The sequence below is a fragment of the Rhinolophus sinicus genome, linkage group LG06 (genome assembly GCF_036562045.2).
Source record: "Rhinolophus sinicus isolate RSC01 linkage group LG06, ASM3656204v1, whole genome shotgun sequence".
In the NCBI taxonomy this organism is placed as follows: domain Eukaryota; kingdom Metazoa; phylum Chordata; class Mammalia; order Chiroptera; family Rhinolophidae; genus Rhinolophus; species Rhinolophus sinicus.
Genome location: NC_133756.1, coordinates 103,781,190 through 103,803,802, shown reverse-complemented (window position 1 = coordinate 103,803,802; position 22,613 = coordinate 103,781,190). Strand labels below are relative to the sequence as shown.

Genomic DNA, 22,613 nt, shown 5'->3' with positions numbered 1-22,613 from the left:
TTTTATGGTAAGTGAATTATATCTCAATTTTAAACATTATATGAGAACGAAAAAGGAAAGCAGAAGTGACTACATTGATATCAGATAAATTAGACACAGTAATCCATAGCTTTATTTGTAATAGCCGAAATCTGGAAATAACCAAAATGTGTCAATATGTGACTGGTCAAGTAAACTGTGATTATATCCGTTCCATGGAATAAGACTGAGCAATAAAATGGAATGAACTATTGATATATGCATGCATCTCAAGGGCATTATGCTATGTGAAAAAAGTCAATCTCAAAAGGTCGTATTTTATTTGATTCATTTTATAACATTCTTGAAATGACAAAATATAGAGATGGAAAACAAATTAATATTTGCCCAGGATTAGGGGTCAGGGGTTATGGGGGAGAGTATCACTACAAAGGCATGAAGGAGATCTTTGTGGTGACGGAATGGTTCTGTATCTTGGTCATGGTTGTGGTCATACAAATCTACACACGTGATAAAACAGCATAGAACTATACACATATATTGTACCCATGTCCATTTCCTGGGTTGGACACTGTACCATAGTTCATTAAGATGCAAATGTTGGGAAAAACTGAGTGAAGATGATTCAGAATCTCTCTGCAATATCTTTGTAACTTCCTGTGGATCTATAATTATTTAAAAATAAAAAGTAAAAGCTTTCATAAACAGTTATATGAAATGTCCTCACAGATGTTGATAAACGATGCTGCTTTTAATCTATTATTTGAAGCTAGAACAAGAAACAAAAATAATTATAATACAGAGTCTAAGTTGTAAAAAGAATTATTGGTAAGAAAATAATTAAATCAATTTTTATATTTAAATTTATTTCAACTTATATCAACATGAATAAGTCATTTATGTTGTGTAAATTAAGTATCCAGTTTTCTTAAATAAAGTATAAGCTGGTTATTTTGTAGATTAAGTTACTGAAATTAAAATTGTCAACACAAGATGGCACTAAATAAAAGAAAACAACTTTTTATTTTTTAAATTGTGAACTTTGCTACATATGGTTAAAACAAAACTGAACAAAACAATATATCAATGAATCATCGTGCAGTTCATGAAGTCCCAAATTTACATGAAAGCTGAATTGAGTTCAACTTCAATAATTTAGTTTTAATAATTGGTTCTATCTTCACTAATTGGAACATTTAACTTTGCTGCATTTTGTAATCATGACTTAAATTTTTAAAGAACTGTAATGGCCGTATGCGATGTCAGAGGGGTAGAAGATAGGGGGAGGGAGGTAGGTTATCACTGTGTGAGGGATATAAATGATAAGTGTCTAACTATTACATTATTTTGTACACCTAAAACTAATTTTAAAAATTAAATTAAATTTTTTTAAAAAGGTAAGTCTGGGGAAAAAAAAATTTTTTTTCAAGAGGTGCCCAAGAAAAGAACTACAGTGAAGTCAAATTAGAAATTACCAGTAATAGTAAAATGTCAGCATTCTCCATTATTTACAGTTTTCCAAACTAACTAATAACTTTGAAAAACTGAGATTACACCAGATGAAACAAAATAAATTTCAACGACAAGAGTCACCACACCTCAAAGAAGAAATACCCTTTGAACTGACCAATTTGAACCAGAAGTTAGAGGTGAGCTCTATTTTCTTAGTTTCTTCATGTGTATTAAGATTGATTTTTGTGTTGTGGTGGAAGTGGACTGTTTGTCTCTAGTGTACACAATGGCATGTACAGCTGTGGTAACAAACACTGTTATAGATCAACTTCTCATTGTATATATTTTCATAGTGCACCTTTCTTTCAGGCACTTAGTGGATTAAAGCATCACTTTGATTTACACATCTTTTATGCATATCAGCATTTTTGGAGAGCCAAAAAAAAAAAAGAAAAAAAAAGTTCAAAGAAACTGCAGATGTTGAGTGAAATTGAAGGACATCCCTGGGGTCTATTAAAGCGAATGGATAATAAATCTTTAAGGCCTGTTTAACTATTAAGTACTTAAATCCCAGTGAAGCCTCATAACAGTTTTCAGAACAGAGTGTGAAGTGTCAGGGTTTTTCTTTAAAGAGATAATGCCACTCCAATATAGCCACCCCATTTCACCCAGAACTTCTAAATCGTGGTCCCTCAAAGGTTTATTATGTCACAGATGCACTTATTCTTATCCCCTTAACGTTCCAACCTTGAAAAACACAACAAACCAGCTATTTTATCCCCCTGTACTCTGGAGCATTCCTGCTACAGGTCATGTAATAGCAGATGTAGATTCTACTATAAATTCCAATTCTCTAACTTTAGCTGAGCTTCCAGTGCTATTCAATTATTGCTTTTTAATTGACCTCAAGTTGACACATTTTTCCACTCAGTTACTTTCATTATTCTCAAGCCCAAAATCTCATCTTCCCTACCCCCAGCCAATGAGTTCAGTTTCTTTTGCTTTGTTGATGGGTAATGGTTCTGTACCTCCCCATCACCCAGGTAGGAACGTGTTAGGAATATGTGATCTGTTCCTTTCTCTCACTTCATATTCCCTCCCAGATTTTCCCATTTCCCTTGTCCAATGCCTCTTATCTCCTTCCTCTCATCTAATTGTCACTGCCCTGTTTTATACTTTAAGGTGTATTCAATTAACAGTGCTTCTTAAACTTCTCCTCCAAAATATTTTTAAGAGCAGAAAAAAAAAAATCTGAATTGCATACCTAAATCCAGCCTATTGCAAGAACTTTGTTGGAAGTTTGAGGTTTTAGTTTTTTAATTCCTATAAATTTTCTATTGGACTGAATAATGAATGTACATTTTTTTTTTAAATACAAAATTGCTACTACTAAGTTGACCCTCTAGGAAAATAGACGATGTATAACCCCCTGTGTCCTGCAGTGGTGTAACTAGACTGGCTTTAGAAGATGCCCAGAGATGTGCACGGTAACACACATGTGCTTTCACTGCAAATGCAGACTTCAAGTTGCTGATTACCCATTTGATCAACTTTTCATGGGATTTAGTGGAAGAACCACATTCATATAAATTGTCCAAAGAAAAGCCTTAGTGTTAAGCACTTTGTGTGTGTACATTTTACACTCAGGAAACTAAATGTTTACATAAAATATCTCTCACGAAATTACAGTGGAAATCAGTCACAAAATGACTTGATATGTTTGTATTTATGCAAAAATTTATAAGCATACTATGTAGATAGAGTTTAATTTATACAATTATGGAAACATTTCATGTACCTGTTTTTACTTAGAGCCATCTGAAAAATTAATATGTAAGAGATGGACTGCTCCAGTTTTAGTCTACATCTAAGCATGTTTTTCCTTTGGGACGTTTACACACTGGCATAGTAATAGAGCAATGGGAAGCAGCCAGCTCTAGTGAAAGAACATGACGGTTTATAATTTAAAACAGGTCCTGACTAACTCGTCTTCTTGCCCTGTGACCTTTGGGAAAGTTGTTAACCTACACAGATTCCAATTTTTTCACCAATAATGGGGCTAAAAATATCTTATGGGTGACATTGTGGTTATGAAAGAATAAATAAATAAATAAATAAACAAACAAACAAACATTTAGAGGTGAAAATACATGAGGTCTGGAAGTTGCCTTAAAATAAATACTCCAACAAAAAAAGGTGAAGAGAGGTGAAATAAAAATGGTCTAACTCAATGGTGGTTAAACTGGGTGAAAGATGCATGGGAGTTTGTTATACTCTCTACTTTTATGTAAGTCTGAAAATTTTCATAATAAAAGTTAAAACTATCTTAGGTGAAGGCTTGTAGAGTCCGTGACATATAGTAATCACTAAAGAAATGTTTGTTCCATTTCACAATATTTAGTAGGGGGATTATATGTATTAATGTAGCTTCTACTAGAAACTCTAATTTTAGTGGCCTAGGCCCATTATCAAGTTTAAAGACCCAGAAAGGTTTTTCAGTCATGAAGAACTTATTCTGAAGGTTTAGGCAACTCTACAGACCCTCTGGAACCTGGGCTGACACCTTCAGTCTCTACAAAATAATCCTCATAAAGCTCTCTGGGACTCTGTAAGGCCCCATAACTAGGTCCCATAACTACTGGATATTTTGTGCTTGTTTCCTAATCTCAAAACCCATACACCTGTAAGACCAAGAAGCCAGGACTATTACAAGCATCTGCCGTGATATGACACACATATCTACCGTTGCGTGGCCTCATTCTAGCCTCATTTCTACCTGTTGTAAGCATTAACCTCAATTTGTAAGAAATTAAGGTTAATTCTCCTGCCTCCTCCTAAAGCATGCTGGGAAATACTTATTTTCAAGATTGTAGTCGCTGGGTGGGTGAAGCTAAACATTAGTATTGTCTGAAAGCTACGAACTATGTAAGTCAACATTGCTCACATTTGACTCCAAAGACTCCTTTCTAGATTAAAAGTAAATAGCAATTTTTTTATCTACCTTGTATTGATTTGAAATGTTACCTATTTTCTACCAGAGCCCAGTTTTGTAAATTTGTCACTATTACTGAAGACCCTGCTTTTATGTACTTAATTTTATTAATTGTTGAATATCAGAAGCAAAGTCAATAACTTTACATGAACTGTCCCCATTTATCTTAACAAATATAGTCTATTTATCATAAGGAATTATATATTTAATAGGGATCTATCCATATTTCTATAACTTTACTTCCATCACTCAATTCACATCACCTTTAATTATTATGAAAGCCTCCTAGTTTATTGCCTTCCTTCACTGATTATTTTGGAACTTGTGGATTTATAAAATGAAATTTTCCCCAAATGTTCTTTAACATCATATACCTATAGAAAATACGAAATGCCCTCTTTTCATTTTAAGCAAGATATAGCTTTCATTCTCTAAGTTAGTATATTTATTTTCCAGCATAACATAATTTCCAGTCATTTTAGCCATCTTCAAAACACCACCAATCACTCTGGCCAAATGAACTATGTTCCAACTTAACATATTACTAGAGATGGCTGAGATAATCACTACATCCTCAGTGTGGTTTTACGTGACACTAATATTACACCTACACTGTAAGATTATTTGTTTATATGTACATTTCCTTATTTTATTATATATTCCTTGATTTTTTTTCCTCTCAAAATTTTCTTTTAATCGTGAACTAGTTCCAAATTCTCTTCTCTCCACAGTACCTGGTGGACACAGGGTGTTTAACAAGTATCGCCGAATGGATGATTGGAAACATCAATACATTCACGCCATGTACCTATATGCAATAATATATGGTCATGGACTTAGTAGCTATGGATTTGTTTCCAACCATTTTGTTTTCTTTGCAAAATCTAGTGACAAATGTTTAAGTTCTAGGAAATATTTTAGTATATGTGCTGCCAAAGTGAGCACAAATTCTAGGAAATGTTAATATTATGCTTTTGTTTGTGAATTTATGGAATATAAGTGGTGCCTGGCACTTTTCCAGGCTTGGTGAGGAATACAAAGGTAATGAAATACATAGTCCTTACCCTTAAGTTGCTTACAGCCTGGACAGAAAGATTAGATACAATAACCAGCCCTGGGCAAAACTGAGGAGCAGTGAAGCTTTCTTTGGCATTCCCAAAGCCATATCTTTTCCTCACGTTAATTTGTGAACAGATAATCTGCTATGTGAATATACTACTTGAGCAAAAACTTGAAGAACTGAGCATGCTATATCACGCCAGTTCCAACATTTCTTCCCCAGGTTAGTACTTCCCCAGTTGGTCCTGCCTAAATGAGGCCCGAGGTGGTTCTGTTCCTTAGAATGAGTTCATTTGTGTTTCACCTTGGACAGTGGCATTCAAAGCCACAAGGAACAGTCACTAAATCAGCCCAAGCCCCACCCCCTAAAAAAAACAAGGGAACACATTTGGTGTCTGAGTGTAGAGAATGAAAGGTGGGAAAAAACTGCTGTTAGTTCAGGAAATAGGAAGTACTGGTTGATTCAAAAAGTGGTTTGAAACTTCCTTATTAGTAATCAGTATTTGTTATCAGAGAATCTTTTTACATTTTTAACAAATAAAATGCTTAATTTCTTATAGAAGGATTAAATTACAAATTCCATATTTTCCTAGTAAAAATTAAAAGACATATCTAGTAGTAAATCCAAGATGAGTGATTTGACACTTTTTTTTTGTTTTCTTAATGGGGTAAAAATTGACTTATTTTTTTCTCAGAATGAAGATGTACAGATGAAAGAAGCCCTGTTCATTATGCTTTAAAATGAATAATTTTTCAATTTATGTTTGTCCCTCCCCTTTTTCAAAAAGGAATTTAGAGCAAAGTCAAGAGAATGGGACAAGCAAGAGATATTATATCAGACTCATCTGGTTTCTGTAGATGCTCAACAAAAAATATTGTCTGAGAAGTGTAATCAATTTCAGGTACATTGTCTCATACTGTACTCTAAATTAGAAGAAATTAGAGGTTAAATATTATTATCTGTGCCATTTAGTATATAATGTTTTTACAGATAGAAATGCCAACTAATAGACAATAACCAGAATAGGTGCAACACGAGGTAAAGTTACAAACGTAGTAAATATCTATAATGGTGAGTTTAGTCTATATGTCTCCAAGAATGGTGCTATTAAAAGTGTCCATTGTTATGTCATGAATTAGCATATGTGTTTGCATGCTTGTGGGCAAGTCACTTAGAAAATCTAAGATTGCTTGGTCCCTGCCCTCAAGAACTTTACAACCTAGACACAGAGATAATACACATACAGATTTACAGATAATTAATGACAAGTGAATGGAAAAGATCCAAATTCATTTAGAAGTCAAAGGAGTAAGAGAACTATTTGGACTCAGATAGGAAACATCCTTCAGCAGGGGTAGGACGGGGTCTGGACCTTGAAGAATTAATATATTTTTGAGATAAGAGAGAATATGTTCTAGGTGTGGACGTGACAAAAGCAAAGTCATTGAGGCAAGAGGGCAAAGGGCAAATTCTGGGGATGGAAAATGAAGCAATTGGCTGGGAGTTCATGTGGGAGGCAGGGAGGGGTAGTAGGCAGTAAGCCTGGTGAGTTGGATACAGATTGTAATATGCCTTTAAGGTTTTGCGAAAGAATTTTTATTAAAGCCAGTAAAAAAAAAACTACATTTTTTTGTTTGATGTACTTTTTTTTTTCATTCTTTAAGTTACTTGAATTATATTATACATGTTGCCTGAATTCAACATTACAAAATAATCTAATGTAAAATTAATAGCCTTATCCCCTAGTCCATTCTTATCCATTTACTATAAACACTATTAACAGTTAGGTATTTACACACTTTTTCTTTTGTTTGTACAAATATGTAAATATGTATTTGTGTGGAAGTTGTATAGTTTTCCATTTTAAAAATTTGCTTTTTCATTTAATAATAAACCATGGGTCCCCTTTCAAATTACTACATAAAATTCTAGTTAAGTCTACATAGTGTTTGAGAATATATAATAGATATACCATACTGTGTTTCCCTGAAAATAAGACCAGGTCTTATATTAATTTTTGCTCCAAAAGACGCATTAGGGTGTATTTTCAGGGGATGTCTTATTTTTTCATGTACAACAATCTACATTTATTCAAATACAGCCATGTCATCTTCTTCTAGAACATCATCATAACGTGCTAAATGCGTCCATCTGGCTGACGATCTTAACTGGGGTTTATTTTCGGGGTAGGTCTTATTTTCGGGGAAACACGGTACCATAGTATATGGTAGATATACCATAATTCTTTCTATCATTTCTTTATTGATGTACATTCAGGTAGCTTCCAGTTTTCTGCTATTACAATATTGAAACAAATACCCTTGTATATGCATCTTTAAATACTAATACTTTTCTTTTGTTAGATAAAAATTCTAGAACTAATGGTTCAGGCAGAGGATATGTCCATTCAAAATTTCAATAACTACTAGTAGATTACTTCCAAAAATTTTATAGTAATTTACAATTCATGAACAGACGATGGGAGTACCCATACTCTCACCAGCATAAATTGTTAAAAATATTTTGATTTTTACCAACTTGATGCACTAATTGTAATATTGGCTTAATGTGCTTTGCATTTCTCTGACTAGTTGTAATACGGAGCATCTCTCTACATGCTTCTTAGTCTTTTTCATTTCCTCTTCTGTATATTTCCTGTTCATAATCTTTGCCCATTTTTTCTTTTGTGTTGTTTGTCTTTTTCTTACTGATGTGTAGAAGTTTTTGTACATTAGGAATTAATCCTTGTTGTATGTGTCAACAACTTTTTTTACAATCCAGTTATTTTTGTGTTATTTTGTTTATTTTTGGTCAAAGAGACATTTTCAACTATTGTGTAGTTGAATCCATAATTTTCCTCTTTTTATATCTTCGAGATTTCTACCCCTAGGCGCCCCCATCTCCGACTCTACATCTTTGCTCTGAGGTTATACAAATAAACTTTCTCTTTATGCCATCTGAAATTGAGGTTTTATAATAAACACAAGATTGAATTACAAAGGGTGAGATTTCATTATCTAATAATGTATTTAGAGATGTTTTTCCTAATTCTTTTCTATCATTGTTGAACTTTATGTAAGCTTAAATACGATATTCTCCATTTAATTGACACAGTTTTCATATTTCTCAGAAACAGGCACAAAGTTACCAAACTCAACTAAATGGTAAAAAACACTGCACAGAGGACAGCAGCTCTGAAATTCCTCGGTTGATATGTGAACCAGATCCCAACTGTGAACCGAATGAAAGAGATGAATTCATTATTGAAAAATTAAAATCAGCTGTGAGTGAAATAGCATTAAGCCGGAATAAGTTACAAGATGAAAATCAGAAGCTCTTACAAGAACTGAAAATGTACCAAAGACAGTGCCAGGTGAAGATTTATTTATTTTTCAACTGATATTGCCCATGAGTTATATAAATGACGACTGAACAGGTATAGGGATTAGAAAGCTAATTACGTATTACGTGTATAAATTCAGCTCATTATTTCCTTTTAGTAAGTAATTCTCACTAGATGAGTAAATTCAGTAACCCCAAAGGCACTTTACTCCACTGGAGTGCACTTTGGTTCTGCAGTGGCATAATAATAATATATGAACAGTGCAGTATAATAGTGGTCACTTACAGACCTCAGTGCCTAAAAATCATGGCTCTTTAGCCACACCCACCTTCTGTCCCTGCTATTCATTCTCTTTGACCCTATGTGTCTTTGACTCAGAGGAATCCTGGGTTGCAGATCCAGGAAATCATTAAGGGTTCAACAATCGAATAACCTCAATGAGAAGCGTGGGGGTTAGATACAAATAACAGTGATTTATCACTGTTAACCTCTTTCCACCAATTTCTGTCAGTTGGCCCATTTCTTAGTCGCAATTATTCCCTCCCTATGCTAGGTATACTTTTTCAGGTCACTATCTGAGCGGACTTCCACTTACTTCTCTAAGTTATTCCACCTCAGGATGTGCCACTTTAACTCCCAGGGTCCTTTCTTAATTTGGGGCCAACTCTTCAATCCCTCATCCTGCTACATTATATAAGGGATTCCATATGGGACTAGTCCTTTCATTTCTTTCTCTGCCAGCATCTACTCTTCTGTGTTCCCCTTTCCCCAAGTTTGCAAGGGGACAGAACACAAGACTTCCAGCTTTTCCTAGTCCATCGTATTTCTAAGAGAAGTACATCTCCCCCATCCCAAATTCCAGCTTTGTCATTCTAATACAAATTAGAATACAGATGTAGACAGACAAACCACGCTAAACCACAAATACTAAACACTGAGAAAGCCATAAATTTTCTAGAAATAGAAAAGGTATTTGTCGTGCGGGGCCGCCTCCAGGTTCTCTGCTCCCGCCTCCCACACAAGAACGCAGGATATGGTGAGGCCGAAAAGGAACACCCACGGAGCCATAGGTAGGGGAGTCATACCACTATGGTCTCACTGGAGGCTGGGTTCACTGGATGTGCGACCTGCTGTCCGCTTTTCTGCCAACCGACCGACGACTCTCCTCCACTCTCCTCGGCTCTCCTCTGTAGCCACAGCAGTTATATTAGTGGCCAATGGCTCAATGGCTACAGCTGACGGCCAACCAGCCACAGCTGACGGCCATCTACCACCCGAGCCAGCACCCCTCCATATGAGGCCGAGAGCCTGGAAATTGCTCTTTGGGGCTCTGTCCCCACAGTATTGATGATGGTTTTTCCCTGGCTTTGCTATAATATAAATGAAATCAGTCTTACTCTTCTGCTCTAGAGGTTGTACTCTTCTGCTCTAGTGGTTCCTAGTGTTTAGCTTGCCAGTCAGCCAACCCAGTCTATTGGAGCTGGGTTTGCATGACTGCTGGGTCTGACGGGATTCTCTCCCTCTCAGGGACTGCCTCCCGTCCACCTCCTGTGGTGTGGGACACCTGGTCAAATCTCCGGTCCCAATGTAAAGACAAACTTACATTATGCAGCTGTCTTTGTACCGCTGCAGTCTGCACCAGGATCACAATCAATCAGTACAACTATTTTCCTGGGCACTTCCTGAATATTCTGCCCTGAATTTCAGGTTATCTTGCACAGACTGAGGAGTGAGTTCTCTGTGACCTTTCTAGAGGCCTTTTTGGCTCTGGTCCCTAGAAATCTTTAGGTTGCCAGAAACATATTTCATTAATGAGTCCGGTTATGAGGTCTGGTTCTACCCTTCAGTGAGGTTCGCCTTCTTCTCTAACATCAGTTCCTCTTAATCTCCCCTCCAAGAACTCTGTTTGGTGGTGTTGCAGCATCGAAGAACACCCCCTTTTATAGGCTGAGGTTCAGCTTTTGGTTCTTGGCTCACTTGTAGAATAGAAATCACTACTCTTACCCCATATTCTAGAACGAACCTCTGTTGCCCTCTCTGAGCAGTAACACTTTCTCTATAATGCTTTCCTTGACCAACCCCACCTCTCTCCTTCTCAGAACTTTATCTTTTATACTTCTCCGGGAAGTAAGTTGGAGAATCTTGTGAAAAGAAAGAATACTGCAAATAAAGGAAGCTTGTCAATTGATTAACATTAATAAATTAACATTCCCAGTTCAGATTACAATCTCTATCCTCTCTTCAAGTAAATGTCTGAAGCCTGTGTTTCTCACACTTATCACACTGACACGCTCCTACTGACAAGAAAGTACAACCTGAGAGTCTGGGCGTGTAGCAGGAAGTTGGAGTACTCAAACCATGGGATGGCCAAGGCCACCCTGTCCTTTAGCAATATCATTTAATTGACTTACCCTCCTGACCCGGAGCAACAGGATGTGACTCACCCCTCAACCCAAGATTCTACAAACTTCCAGGGGCTTACAAGTACTCCTGAGAAGGTTCTGTGGGTTGTCTGGGCTAAGGAAAGTCCATGTTACTCACTTTGACTTTTCCTTATGTATACATAGATTAATGTACTTAATAATTTATTCATGTTCCTGAATATTTAATAACAAAGTAAAAACCCAGCTATTCATAGAAGTCAATATAATTGTGAAATATTCTTATTGATATTTATACTAAAGGTTATAAAATAACAGTATTAATTGTCTAATGGTTATGACTTTCCTTTAAATCAGTGGTTCTCTACTGGGGTGATTTTGCTCCCCAGGTAACACTTGGCAATGGTTGGATATAGTTTTGGTTGTCACAACAGGGGGAAGCAGCGTTAATGACATCTAGGGGGTAGAGTCTAGGGATGCTGTTAAACATCCTGCAATGCACAAGACAACCCCCACAACAAAGAATTATCCAGACCAAATGTACATAGTACTGAGGTTAAGAAACAATGCTTTAAATTTTGAAATATTATTTTTCTCATATTCTTCACCAGCCATTCTCTAACTCTATACTGTGATATTTTCCATAGTTAATCATAAATTTTAATGTGGCTGTTATTTATTTATTATCCACCAATTTCTATGAGAAAGTTTACCAAAGTAATTTTTACAAATTTTTGTTCATTTAAAAAATATTTATTATCCTTGGCTCTAGGAATAGTATTAAATTTAAACTAAGAACCTCCATTTTATATTTTACAAAAGAATCATATGTGTTAAAAAATAAAAATAAATTATTCTAGAGTATGTTTCACACAAACACACACACACACACACACAAATATGTTATAACTCTGATGAAAAGATTTTTGAGAAATAATGTAGTTCAAATATTCAAGATAAGATTTCTACTCCCAGAAAAACACTAATTATTTTTAATGCATTTAGGGGGAAAATGCTAAAAATAATGCTTTCATTTAGATTTTTCTCTGGTTTATTTCCATATTTTACGTATGGTTCATTCTTTTGCTTTAGAATAAATACTAAATGCAACTATATCAATTATTAGCTATATGGTAGCTGATTTGAAAGTTAAAAATCATGGCTTCTCTCAAACGTTAGGCAAATTTTTAACTAAACAGATGGGCCTTAATCTTGTTTTACAAAATTTCTATTTTGCCAAATGAGAATAATTAGAGGTAAATAATCACTGTAACCAGTGCATGTATTTAGAAAGAAGTTTCTCTTCTCTTTTTGCAAAACTGCTATATGACAGTGTGCCACCCCTTGCACAGGAATTTAAAAAGACAACCATTTCAATTTAAATTACTGTCACTTATTATATATCAAATTCTCTTCAGTTTACAACACACTTTAATGGGATATGCATCTGAATTTTCACATGAATCATATCTTCTCACTTGTTTCTCTACGACCTTGAAATGTGTCAGTATACATATTAATTCCATTGCATATATTTATGTACTATGCCACACTACATTAACATTTTTAAAATGTGTGATATTTCCCACTGGAGGTTAATGACAAAAATAAATTATACCACATTTTTTCTAATATCTGTGCCCATAAACCTTGACCATTTTTTGTTTGCTTGTTAATATGTCATTAAGGTACTAGAGCAACACTGTCCCATGAAAATATAATGCAAATCACAAATATAATTCAAATTTTTCTAGTAGCCACATTAGAAGAATAAAAAATAGGTGAAATTAATATATAATAATCATAGATTTTACTCAACACAACATATATCTAAAGTATTATCATTTCAACATATAATCAATGTAAAAAATTAAGATATTTTACATTTCTTTTCATACTGAGACTTCAAAATCTTATGTGTATTTTACTTATACTATATCTCAATTTGAATGCTAAGTATGCACTGGAATACCTCATCTGTACTTGATGTCATAACATTTAGTTAAAAAAAAAGTAGATTTACATATCTAAGTTGTTCCAAACAAACTTGAAAGTGTTCCAAGAGCTGAAACAAATACCAAAGAATCATTTTCCTGAATATTTGCATCCACATTGAGAAATAATTAATTTGATTGTTATGCAAAAGCATGACAATTTTAAACATCTAAGTTAAATAAATTCACAAATTCTTGGGTCAGTTCAATATTATTAATTTAACATTGAATTCAAAGGGATATTGCATACGTCATAAAACAACTCTCAATTTGTCAATATCAACAAAGCCTCTTGTACTTTTACAGTCAATTTACATACTGCTGTCAATTATAATTAAAACTTTTGCATATTTATACTAGAAAAATGTATCATTACTATTGATTTATATTATGAAATTTCAGTTTTAACATAAATTCTCCTACTTGTATTGCTATTAATACATCACAAATAAGCTTTTATTTCTTTAATGATATCTTCATGTCACTCTCATACCGTGTTTCCCCAAAAATAAGACCTAACCAGAAAATAAGCCCTAGCATGATTTTTCAGGATTGCATCCCCTGACCGTAAGTCCTAATGCGTCTTTTGGAGCAAAAATTAATATAAGACCCGGTCTTATTTTCGGGGAAACACGGTAGATATTATTTTCTAATGACAGTGAAGAAATAGATTCCATTATTATTACTATATTTTATAGCATTTCAGTTAACTGTAGGCCGTGGTGACATTACTACACTTCACTGGCCTCGAGTTAGAGCCCTTTTGTGCTCCACCCCCACCCACACCCAAGTGAAAATGGGCCCACTTTTCTACTTTCACGATTGCTCCCTGGTGGCAAATTTGCAAAGCAAGGAAAGGAGCCCAGCTAGTGCTTTCTTCAACGGGGCAAAGTAATGGATGACATTTACATCAAGTTAATTTGTCTTTCTACTTGCCAATCTATTGTTTCACATTTCTTTTGTTTATTTTGAAATTTTAACTTTAGCTTAAAAATCCGCACTGTTTTAAACAGGAACTTGATCCAAACAAATCTTTATTCAAACAAGTCTATTCAATCACCTATTTGAACATATTCTTATACTTATTTCCAAGTCCAGAACTTCTGGGACCAAAATATTGCATCTACCTCGGTTCTTCACTGAACCTAGGTCTCTAGGTCTCCTGGAAAATAATGTATATTTAAGGCTTTGGTTAAAAAAAAAAGTTTGTCTGGGAACTCACAGGTTCTATGGTGTCTGCACAATTATATCACTAGGCTTTGTGAAGTTTGAGATAAGAATTAATAAGAAAACATATATCCACATATAAACTTAGAGATTAATTTTCAGAGCAGTATTATTCATAATAGCCAAAAAGAAAAAAACCCAAATGTCCATCAACTTATGAATAAGTAAATAAAATGAGGTATATCCATACAATTCAACATTATTCATCAATAAAAAAAATAAAGTACTGATACATGTTACAACATGGATGAACCTTGAAAGCATATGTTAAGTGAAAGAAGCCAGTCACAAAAGGCCACATATTGAATGATTCCATGTGTATGAAATGTCCAGAACAGGCAATTCCACAAAAACAGAACATAGATTAATGGTTGCTGGGGCTGGGGGGAGTGAAAATAGGGAGTGACTACTAATGGGTATTGGGTTTATTTTGTGATGAAAATATTCTGGAATTAGATCATGATACTTGCACAAATTTGTGAATATACTAAAATGAACTGAATTATATACTTTAAAGGAGTGAATTTTATAGTATGTGGATTATATTTGAATAAATCTGTTATTGAATATGCAGAGGGTGCCAAAACAATGTATACACATTTTTAAAAAGGAAAAAAACTATTAAAATTGTAATAGTTAATATATACTGATAACAAAAGATGATACAAGTCACGTTTGACTTCTGTAGTTACAAGAGATGCTCAAAGTGGTTACCATCAGCGTCCAGACACTTATGATTACAGTGAACTACTGCTTGAGCAACGTTGACCAAAGTGTCCACTTGTATACATTTTTTTGGCAATATATTAAGAATTATTGAACAAATTATTTTTAAAAAAAAATATCCATAGTATTTTATACAGCCTATATCAGCAGAGGAACCTCCCGTCCTCAGAGCTTCTCACTCTGTCTTTATCAACAAGCTGCAGGTCTGTTTTACTTACTTTGCGTGAAACAAATTATTTTGCATCTTGAATACTCTATTATAACTGGACTAGTAGGCTAAAGATCTGGATTTCTATTCCAAAATCTACCTCTTAAGAACTGTGTAACTTTGGATCAAGTCTGGCCCTCAACTTCCTCACCTATAAAAATGGCAATGGATTTAATAACCTGGGTCAGGCTCACTTAATAAATATTAGTTTCCCTGTATAATTGAGTAGAAGAGACCTGATGATACAGGACTGTCATTCCTCTCTCCCAGAAAACAGCCAAGTACAGCTGGAGAAAATCACTCAACAGGTCATGGTCACAAACCTCAAATGAGTACTCAATACTGGCAGGAATCCTACTGTGCTGGTCTAATTGGCTAACTCTCCCCCTCCCATTGCAGGTCATTTCAAACCTTCTTCACTCTCAAAAATCACTCCCACCTCCACTTCTTCTATTGTCACCACCTGACATTGCCTTTTATCTCCCTATGCCCCAATGTGTATACTTGTCCACATTCCATCTTCCTTCTTTCCTATCACAGTAGAGGAGGGACTCTGCTTTAGGCAATAGTTCCACCCACCTTTCAGGAACCTGTCACCATTACTATTACCCCTTCTTTCTCCTAACCGGATCCTTCCCACCTGGTTTAAACTTGCTCAAGTCTCTCCTGCTAACAAAATAAAACACTGGACTCACAGGATTGCTGGTGTTGCTAGTTCCCAGTTAAAGTAGGGCTATTATTGGGCAATGATGGAACCACGATTTCTAATTTATTTTGTTGGCCAGCGTTGATAATAGATTTTTTCTTGGCTATTGCTTAAATTGGGAACTATTTGCATTAATCCAAATTTTATGCATTGATATTTTATTTATACTTTTATGTTTCCCTTTTTCAAATTGACGTACAGCGTGACCATATTTACATGATTATTTGTTTTTTCTTTGTCTTTATCACCAAACTGTCAGCACACTGAGGACAGATTCTGCGTCTGTATCCTTAGGGCTGAGCACATAATAAGAACTCAGAAAATATGTGTTGAATAAATGAAGGGATGAAATTCTGTGAGACAGAGCCAGCAAAGGACTAAATATCAGTTCATTTGAAATTAGGCTAGTTCATAGATATTAAATATTTCTAAATGTATTATACATCATATTATCCAAATGTGATCATTGAAAATTTTTGATGTTTTTATTTAGGTCATGGAAGCAGGACTCTCAGAGGTAAAAAGTGAGTTACAGTCACGTGATGATCTCTTGAGAATTATAGAAATGGAACGATTGCAGTTGCACAGGGAATTATTAAAAACAGGAGAGTGCCAAAATGTTCAAGAAAATAAAAAAAGGTATATTCTTTATATTTGCAGCCTGAGAGAAACTGTTCAAAACATCATATTTGACTTTATTAAGTTTTATACTTGAAACTAGAATTAAGCCTATTTGTTTTGTATTAGCATGTTAATTATTAGATAATATCAGATATAAAAATAAAATTAGTGATTATTTATCTTCAAAATTAATGTCTTAACTAGAAAATTGTATCATGTTCTGGATTTTGTGGATACTTATGTGTCATACTGAGTCAGAAATTGTCTTAAAACTTTTATTCTTCAGGACATTGTAAAACAATACTATAGAGCCAATATTTAATTATACATATATAAATATAAATAAGATTTATTCCATATTTTTGCAATGTTTTTATTTTGATTGCTTGTAAACCTGTTATTAACTTTTTCACCTATAAATATGGTATTTATTTTGGCCTCCACTCTCACCACCTTGTGAGTTCCATGAAGGGTTTTGTTAGAATATATATTTTATTCCTCTTTTAAAATCAGATAGATATTGCATACTCCATAACCACAAAGGAAATGGACTGCTGAGGATTATTAAGTGTTTATGCTTATGAATAGACAGTGTGACTCTTCTAACCATTCACTGATGTTCTAATTTTCATTTGAACCTGAATCCTTTTCAAATCTGAAGGTCAATGTTAGACTAATGATAGGATTTTAAAAATTGAATAGCCAAATGGTGAAGAATGTTTATTGAAAAGTGATTACACTGTTTTAAAGGTAATAATTATTTCTTCAAAGTTATGGGACTTGCTAGCATTTCCTTGAGGTCTACCCTTTACAACAAATGGCAAATTAAGAGTCTTAAAAATGACCTATTGTATGTCTCAGCAATCATGGTAGAATACCTATTAGCCAGTCAACATTATTGAGTGCTCTGGATACAAGCCATATATCATCATCACCGATCATTAATAAATCTATCAGAATTATATTATGTGCAAGGCACTGTTCCAGTGTTGTGAGTTGATGAGAAACGTCTTCGCACAAAGAATGTATATGCCTAAAAACATAAATTTCCTAGGAGAGCACACCATTCCATTATGTCTCATTCCAGTTTTGTGAAGAGCATTGTAGGAACTTTCTATGGAGCTATCTCACAAGGCCAATGCTGAATTCCAAATAACTTTCCTTCAATATATGATTTAAAATCTTGCAGTTATTCACATATTTAGCCAAGACAACTCTTTCTGTGCCTGGTTGCCAGCTTGTATTTAAGTTGGTATTTATTTTGGTCTCCAAACTACATCTTTCTCATTTGGAGTATATTGGCTCAGTTCTATATTCTAAGATTTGATGAAAAGATATTTAACTTTTCAATTTCTATTGTATGTTAGACTTTGGGCATAGTCTTCTCTGCCTTCACCTTTCCCATTGAAAGTTTCTAATCCTATTTTTCATATAAATGTGGTTCTATCCTTTGTGTTATTTTGGTTTCTTTTATTCGGACTTTGTTTTTTCTTTATAATTGTATTAAGGTGAAGCAGCCCAGACTACAGAGCGTAGACGAAGAACAGTTTAATAGTAGTAGCATTGTTATGTTTTTATTCCTTATCAGAACCTTTCCCAATAATGCTAAGATTTTGTTAGCCTTTTCCTTATTTGGGTTGTCAAAGCACCTTGGGCTGTAATGTTCTGACAGTTATTAAAAATAACTCCAACACTGGACTCTAACAGATTAGTCAAGCAATAAACAGCATTCTGTTTTCTTTGCCTGGTTACCTTTATTTTTGTTTTAATGATTTTTATTTTACCAACTTCCTTGATGTGGAAATGCACATTAGCTGCTTAAACTTCTCCAAACTTCCTGTGGAAATTGTACTTTTTATACTAGTTTTTCCTGCTTTTACTCTCTGGTATCCATATGTGGTTGCAATTCCATTTTATAAATTGAACAGCCAAAGAATAGATGTAGTTGAGCTCTCTCTGGGTAGACTGTCAGATTCAATCATTTTGGTACACTTTTATGAAGTGGTTGCTCCCCTCAGATTTCCCCTGACATAGTTCCTTTCCATGATATAGAAGCAAGTCAGGTGTATTTCCTTTTTTAATGGGTTCCCAAGCTATTTTGTTACAGGAAACAGTCTTTTTTTTCTTATCCAAAAATCTTATCTACATATGCAAACCCAGTACTCTGCTAAATTTTAATGTATAATTGAAATTCCATACTAATTGCTACCTTTTGTACCCCCCCCCAGCTAAAAACATTTACACTTAGTTAAATATGTAAATATTTATGGTATCTGAATGTGTTAGAACTTGCAATTTCTGTAACTAGAAATGTTTCCAACAAATGAATAATCTATCTTTGCAACCTACAATAGTTTAAATTAACAATATAATACTAAAATTTATCCAGTTTAAACTCCATTTTTACTCATTTAAATTTGTAGACATGAATCATCTTATTCACTTTCTATTAATGAATCAGAAAAGAAAAGGAAAGAGCTGTTTTCAGTAACCCCAGATCAACCAAATCAAGAAAAAGAACTGAGTAAGGTATGGAAAATAATGAGCTCGTTTCTTCCAGGCAGATCTGACGTCTTTAAATACAAAGGGTGGTGGGGAATCGTCCTTCTCACTCCTTTCTTTTTCCTTCTATATTTTCTCCTAAGATAATAATCTACCAAGTTGCTAAGACTGACATTCTTCTGTGTGATGCTATAAACACGAATCTTAGGTCATCACTCTGTCACTAGGAGGTTGCCCGTGAATCGTGGAGGGCCTGTGCCTCCTGAGAGGTAGCTTACAGCAACAAGTGAGAGAGCACAGAATTGGGTGCTCAACCAAGTTAGGCGCATAAACACAGGGAAGTTGCTTATTCAAGTTGCTCAGGGTCTTCATTTCTAGGATGGGGATGGGATAATAACCTACCTCATAAGGTTGTGATGAGGATTAAATGATCTAATAATAGCTGCTACTTAAATAGCACTTTCTCTGTGCCGGGAGCTGTTTTAAGGGCTTCACAGATCCTAATTCATTTATTCCTCACAGCCATCTTACAAAGGTAGGTAATTTTCTCCAATATGACACAGCTAATAAGTGGTAGATGCCAGATTTGAATCCCGGCAATCTGGCGCCAGAATTCATACTCTTCCCTTAAGTTAAAATCCATAAAATAAGGCATGCAATGTGCTTAGAACAGGGCCTATCTAGCTCAGAGGCAGCACCTAGCAAAAGTTAGCTGCTATTGTTCTTGGTTATACCCTCATTTTGTCACTGACCACAGCACATGTGTCAGGTACTATGCCAGGAGCTCAGAATATTAGAATGAATAAGACCTGGGCATTATTCTTGAAGACCCTGTAGTTCTCAACTCTCCTACAAAAAATATACTCTTCTCCCTCTAGTAAAATCCAGGAGTGGCTTTTTTTTCCATGAGTTTATCATGGCTACTACCCACTCCTCTGGTCTTTAGGTTGGAGGATCACACAGAATATCCAATGCTCTATAATCTAAAAATTGTTAAAAGTAGTGTTAGCGGAGAGTGAGCCCTTCTCAGAGGGATGTCCAGGCTAGCCTCTCACACCGGGGATCGAACCTGGGCAGAGTCCGGGCTAGATTCCCAGACCAGGGCTTGAACCCTGGCCTTCGAGCAAAACTGGGAATCTTAGCTGCTCTGGAGGCCAGAGGAAGGGCCCTCTTCGGCGCGGTGTCCAGGTTCTTGGGGTCTCGAGCAAAGAATTGAACGAGATACCGAGGTAGTGAAAGAGCAGCTTCTTAGAAGAAAAAGTACACTCCAAAGGATTTGGAGTGGGCCCCCGAGCAAAAAGCAAGGCTCAAAAAGCCCAAAGGCCCAAAGGTGGCATTATTAGGAGAGAAAATACTCTCCAAAGGGTTTGGAGCAGGCCCCCAGCAAAGGGAAGGCTCGAGACTCAAAGGTGCTGACCGGCAAGGACTTGGAGTTTTTATCCTTTTTGTTCTCTAGAAGGGGCTGTTCCTTTCTGGGCCACTTGATTGACACCTGTGATGGAAAACAGGCTATTACCTCATTTTTCCAGATTGTGCATGTTCCTTCCCAGAATTCAATCTGTTATAATGAACTTGCGGGCTTATGTATGATATTATAATGATGGTATAATGAGGCCCAGGTGAAATGAGGGTCCTTGTGCCTTTACTGCTCAGGTCTGAGTGACTGGTTTAATCTAGTTGGGTATTTTGTACCCATTTGTTCCTCATAGGGGTAGATAATTACAATGAAAAGGGTAAGTTTTGTAGAGAGGGGAGGTCTTCTGGGCAGTCGCAGCCTGTGGGTTGCATTGGATGTGCAGGAATGCAGAAACCCAATGTCTGTCTCTAACTGCCTGCCTTGTTTTCCCCTTGAGAGATGTGATCCCCATAAAATCTCTACGGGAAATTGAGGAACAGGATGTCTTTTCTTCTACATCTGCTTCCGGCTGGGCAGGGGTGTAGAGCTGTCCCTACCTATTGGGGGATTCATGGAACTCTTGCCCTGTCTGATCTTAGGTGAGAGGAAGGGGTCTCGAGATCCACCTGGAAGACCGTGTTGACTTCTTTGGGACTGGTAATCTTGCTGGGGGATCATCTGTGTCCCCAAAGCCCCTGAATGAGGAAAAATAGATTTTAATTAATAAATTTCTTAAAGAGCAGTACTCAAAGCTATTGATGCAGGGTGGCTACGTGATGGAAAGTCTGTCAGCTCTTATGGAGCCTGTGGCCATTCAACTGGTCACTCAGGTGGTGTCAGGTGTCCAGGAGCTGGGCCCAGAATGGGTTGGAAAGAACATTAGGCTTCAATGATTACAATCATCAAATATAAATCACAAGTTTTAGGGTAATTATTTAAAGCAGGGGGTAGGAGATAAGAAAGTGGGGAAAAGAAAATTTAAGAAAAAGGGAATTTAAAATTTCTCTAGGAAAAACTTAAAGTTTTTTACTGGGGGGGAGGGAGAGCTATTCACTTGGCCCATATCATTTCCCCCTGTTGCATATGTTATGTAGATTTAAGTTGGAGCCAGGACTGGATGCAAAAACTCTCCCAAGTCACAGGGTCAGCACTGGGGTGAAGCATTGAAATTGGTCTGCATAATAAGTGTAGAGGAAGCAGAATCATCAAAGAAAGAAGAGAAAGCTTTCAAAAAGACCAGAGATCCAAATGAAAAGGAAACTTAAAATCTCTATAGTGAGGGGGCTTGCCGATATCAGTAGGAAAAGCCTAGGCATGACTTCCAATTAGCATCTAGTGTCCACCACAGTACCTGACACACAAGTGAAAATAAATATTTAGAGAAGGAATTAATTAATATTTAAGACTAAGTTCTCCCATAATTGCCTAGGGTCCTAAATTCAGCTGTTGTTTGTGTAAACTGAACAAACATTTGTTAAGCATCTAGTAGGACTACAGCTATTCTGCTTATTTCTGTAGGAAATACAATAATGTGAAAGGCAAATCCTGTTTCCCAAAGAGTTGACTGTCAGGTAACTATTAAATGTTGAAAAGATGTTATGAATTAATTATCATTTTCCTTATATTTTTCATATAATCCCATGAAGCTGATTTTATTGATATTTAAAAATACAACTTTAACTCTCTACTGTCTCCAGTGAATGTATTATCATAAAATGATGATTAAAGCCACCTAAAATATAGTTACACTATTTTTAAGCTCATAGATTTAGATAGAGTAATAAAACTTTGAGTAATATAAGGAATGTACTGATTTTGCAGTTTTGATATTGAAGGAGAGAATACAAGGCACAAATCTCTTTATAGGCTCTTAGAGACCTCTACATAATGCATTGCAGTGCAGAAAAGGTAACAAATGAATTGTGCATAAATAGCTGTAGCTTCCAGGAAGTGTTTGTGGAGACCATTTTCATTCTCTTGTAGTAAAACCAACAAGAGCCATGTATTATGAATCTTCTTTTTTCAA

The 22,613-nt window shown here is 35.4% G+C and overlaps 1 protein-coding gene across 2 annotated transcripts in view; it reads left to right on the top strand.

Moving 5' to 3' along the window:
• Window positions 1–22,613, top strand: part of DEUP1 (deuterosome assembly protein 1) — a 68,972-nt gene that overhangs the window by 24,266 nt on the left and 22,093 nt on the right. Inside the window, exons 5-9 of one of the 2 annotated variants that reach the window (XM_019737506.2) lie at window positions 1,494–1,628; window positions 6,271–6,384; window positions 8,614–8,856; window positions 16,562–16,707; window positions 19,113–19,218. In XM_019737506.2, the coding sequence (XP_019593065.2) occupies window positions 1,494–1,628; window positions 6,271–6,384; window positions 8,614–8,856; window positions 16,562–16,707; window positions 19,113–19,218 (744 nt within the window). The remainder of the gene's footprint in view (window positions 1–1,493; window positions 1,629–6,270; window positions 6,385–8,613; window positions 8,857–16,561; window positions 16,708–19,112; window positions 19,219–22,613) is intronic. The other variant, XM_019737507.2, reaches the window with a different exon arrangement.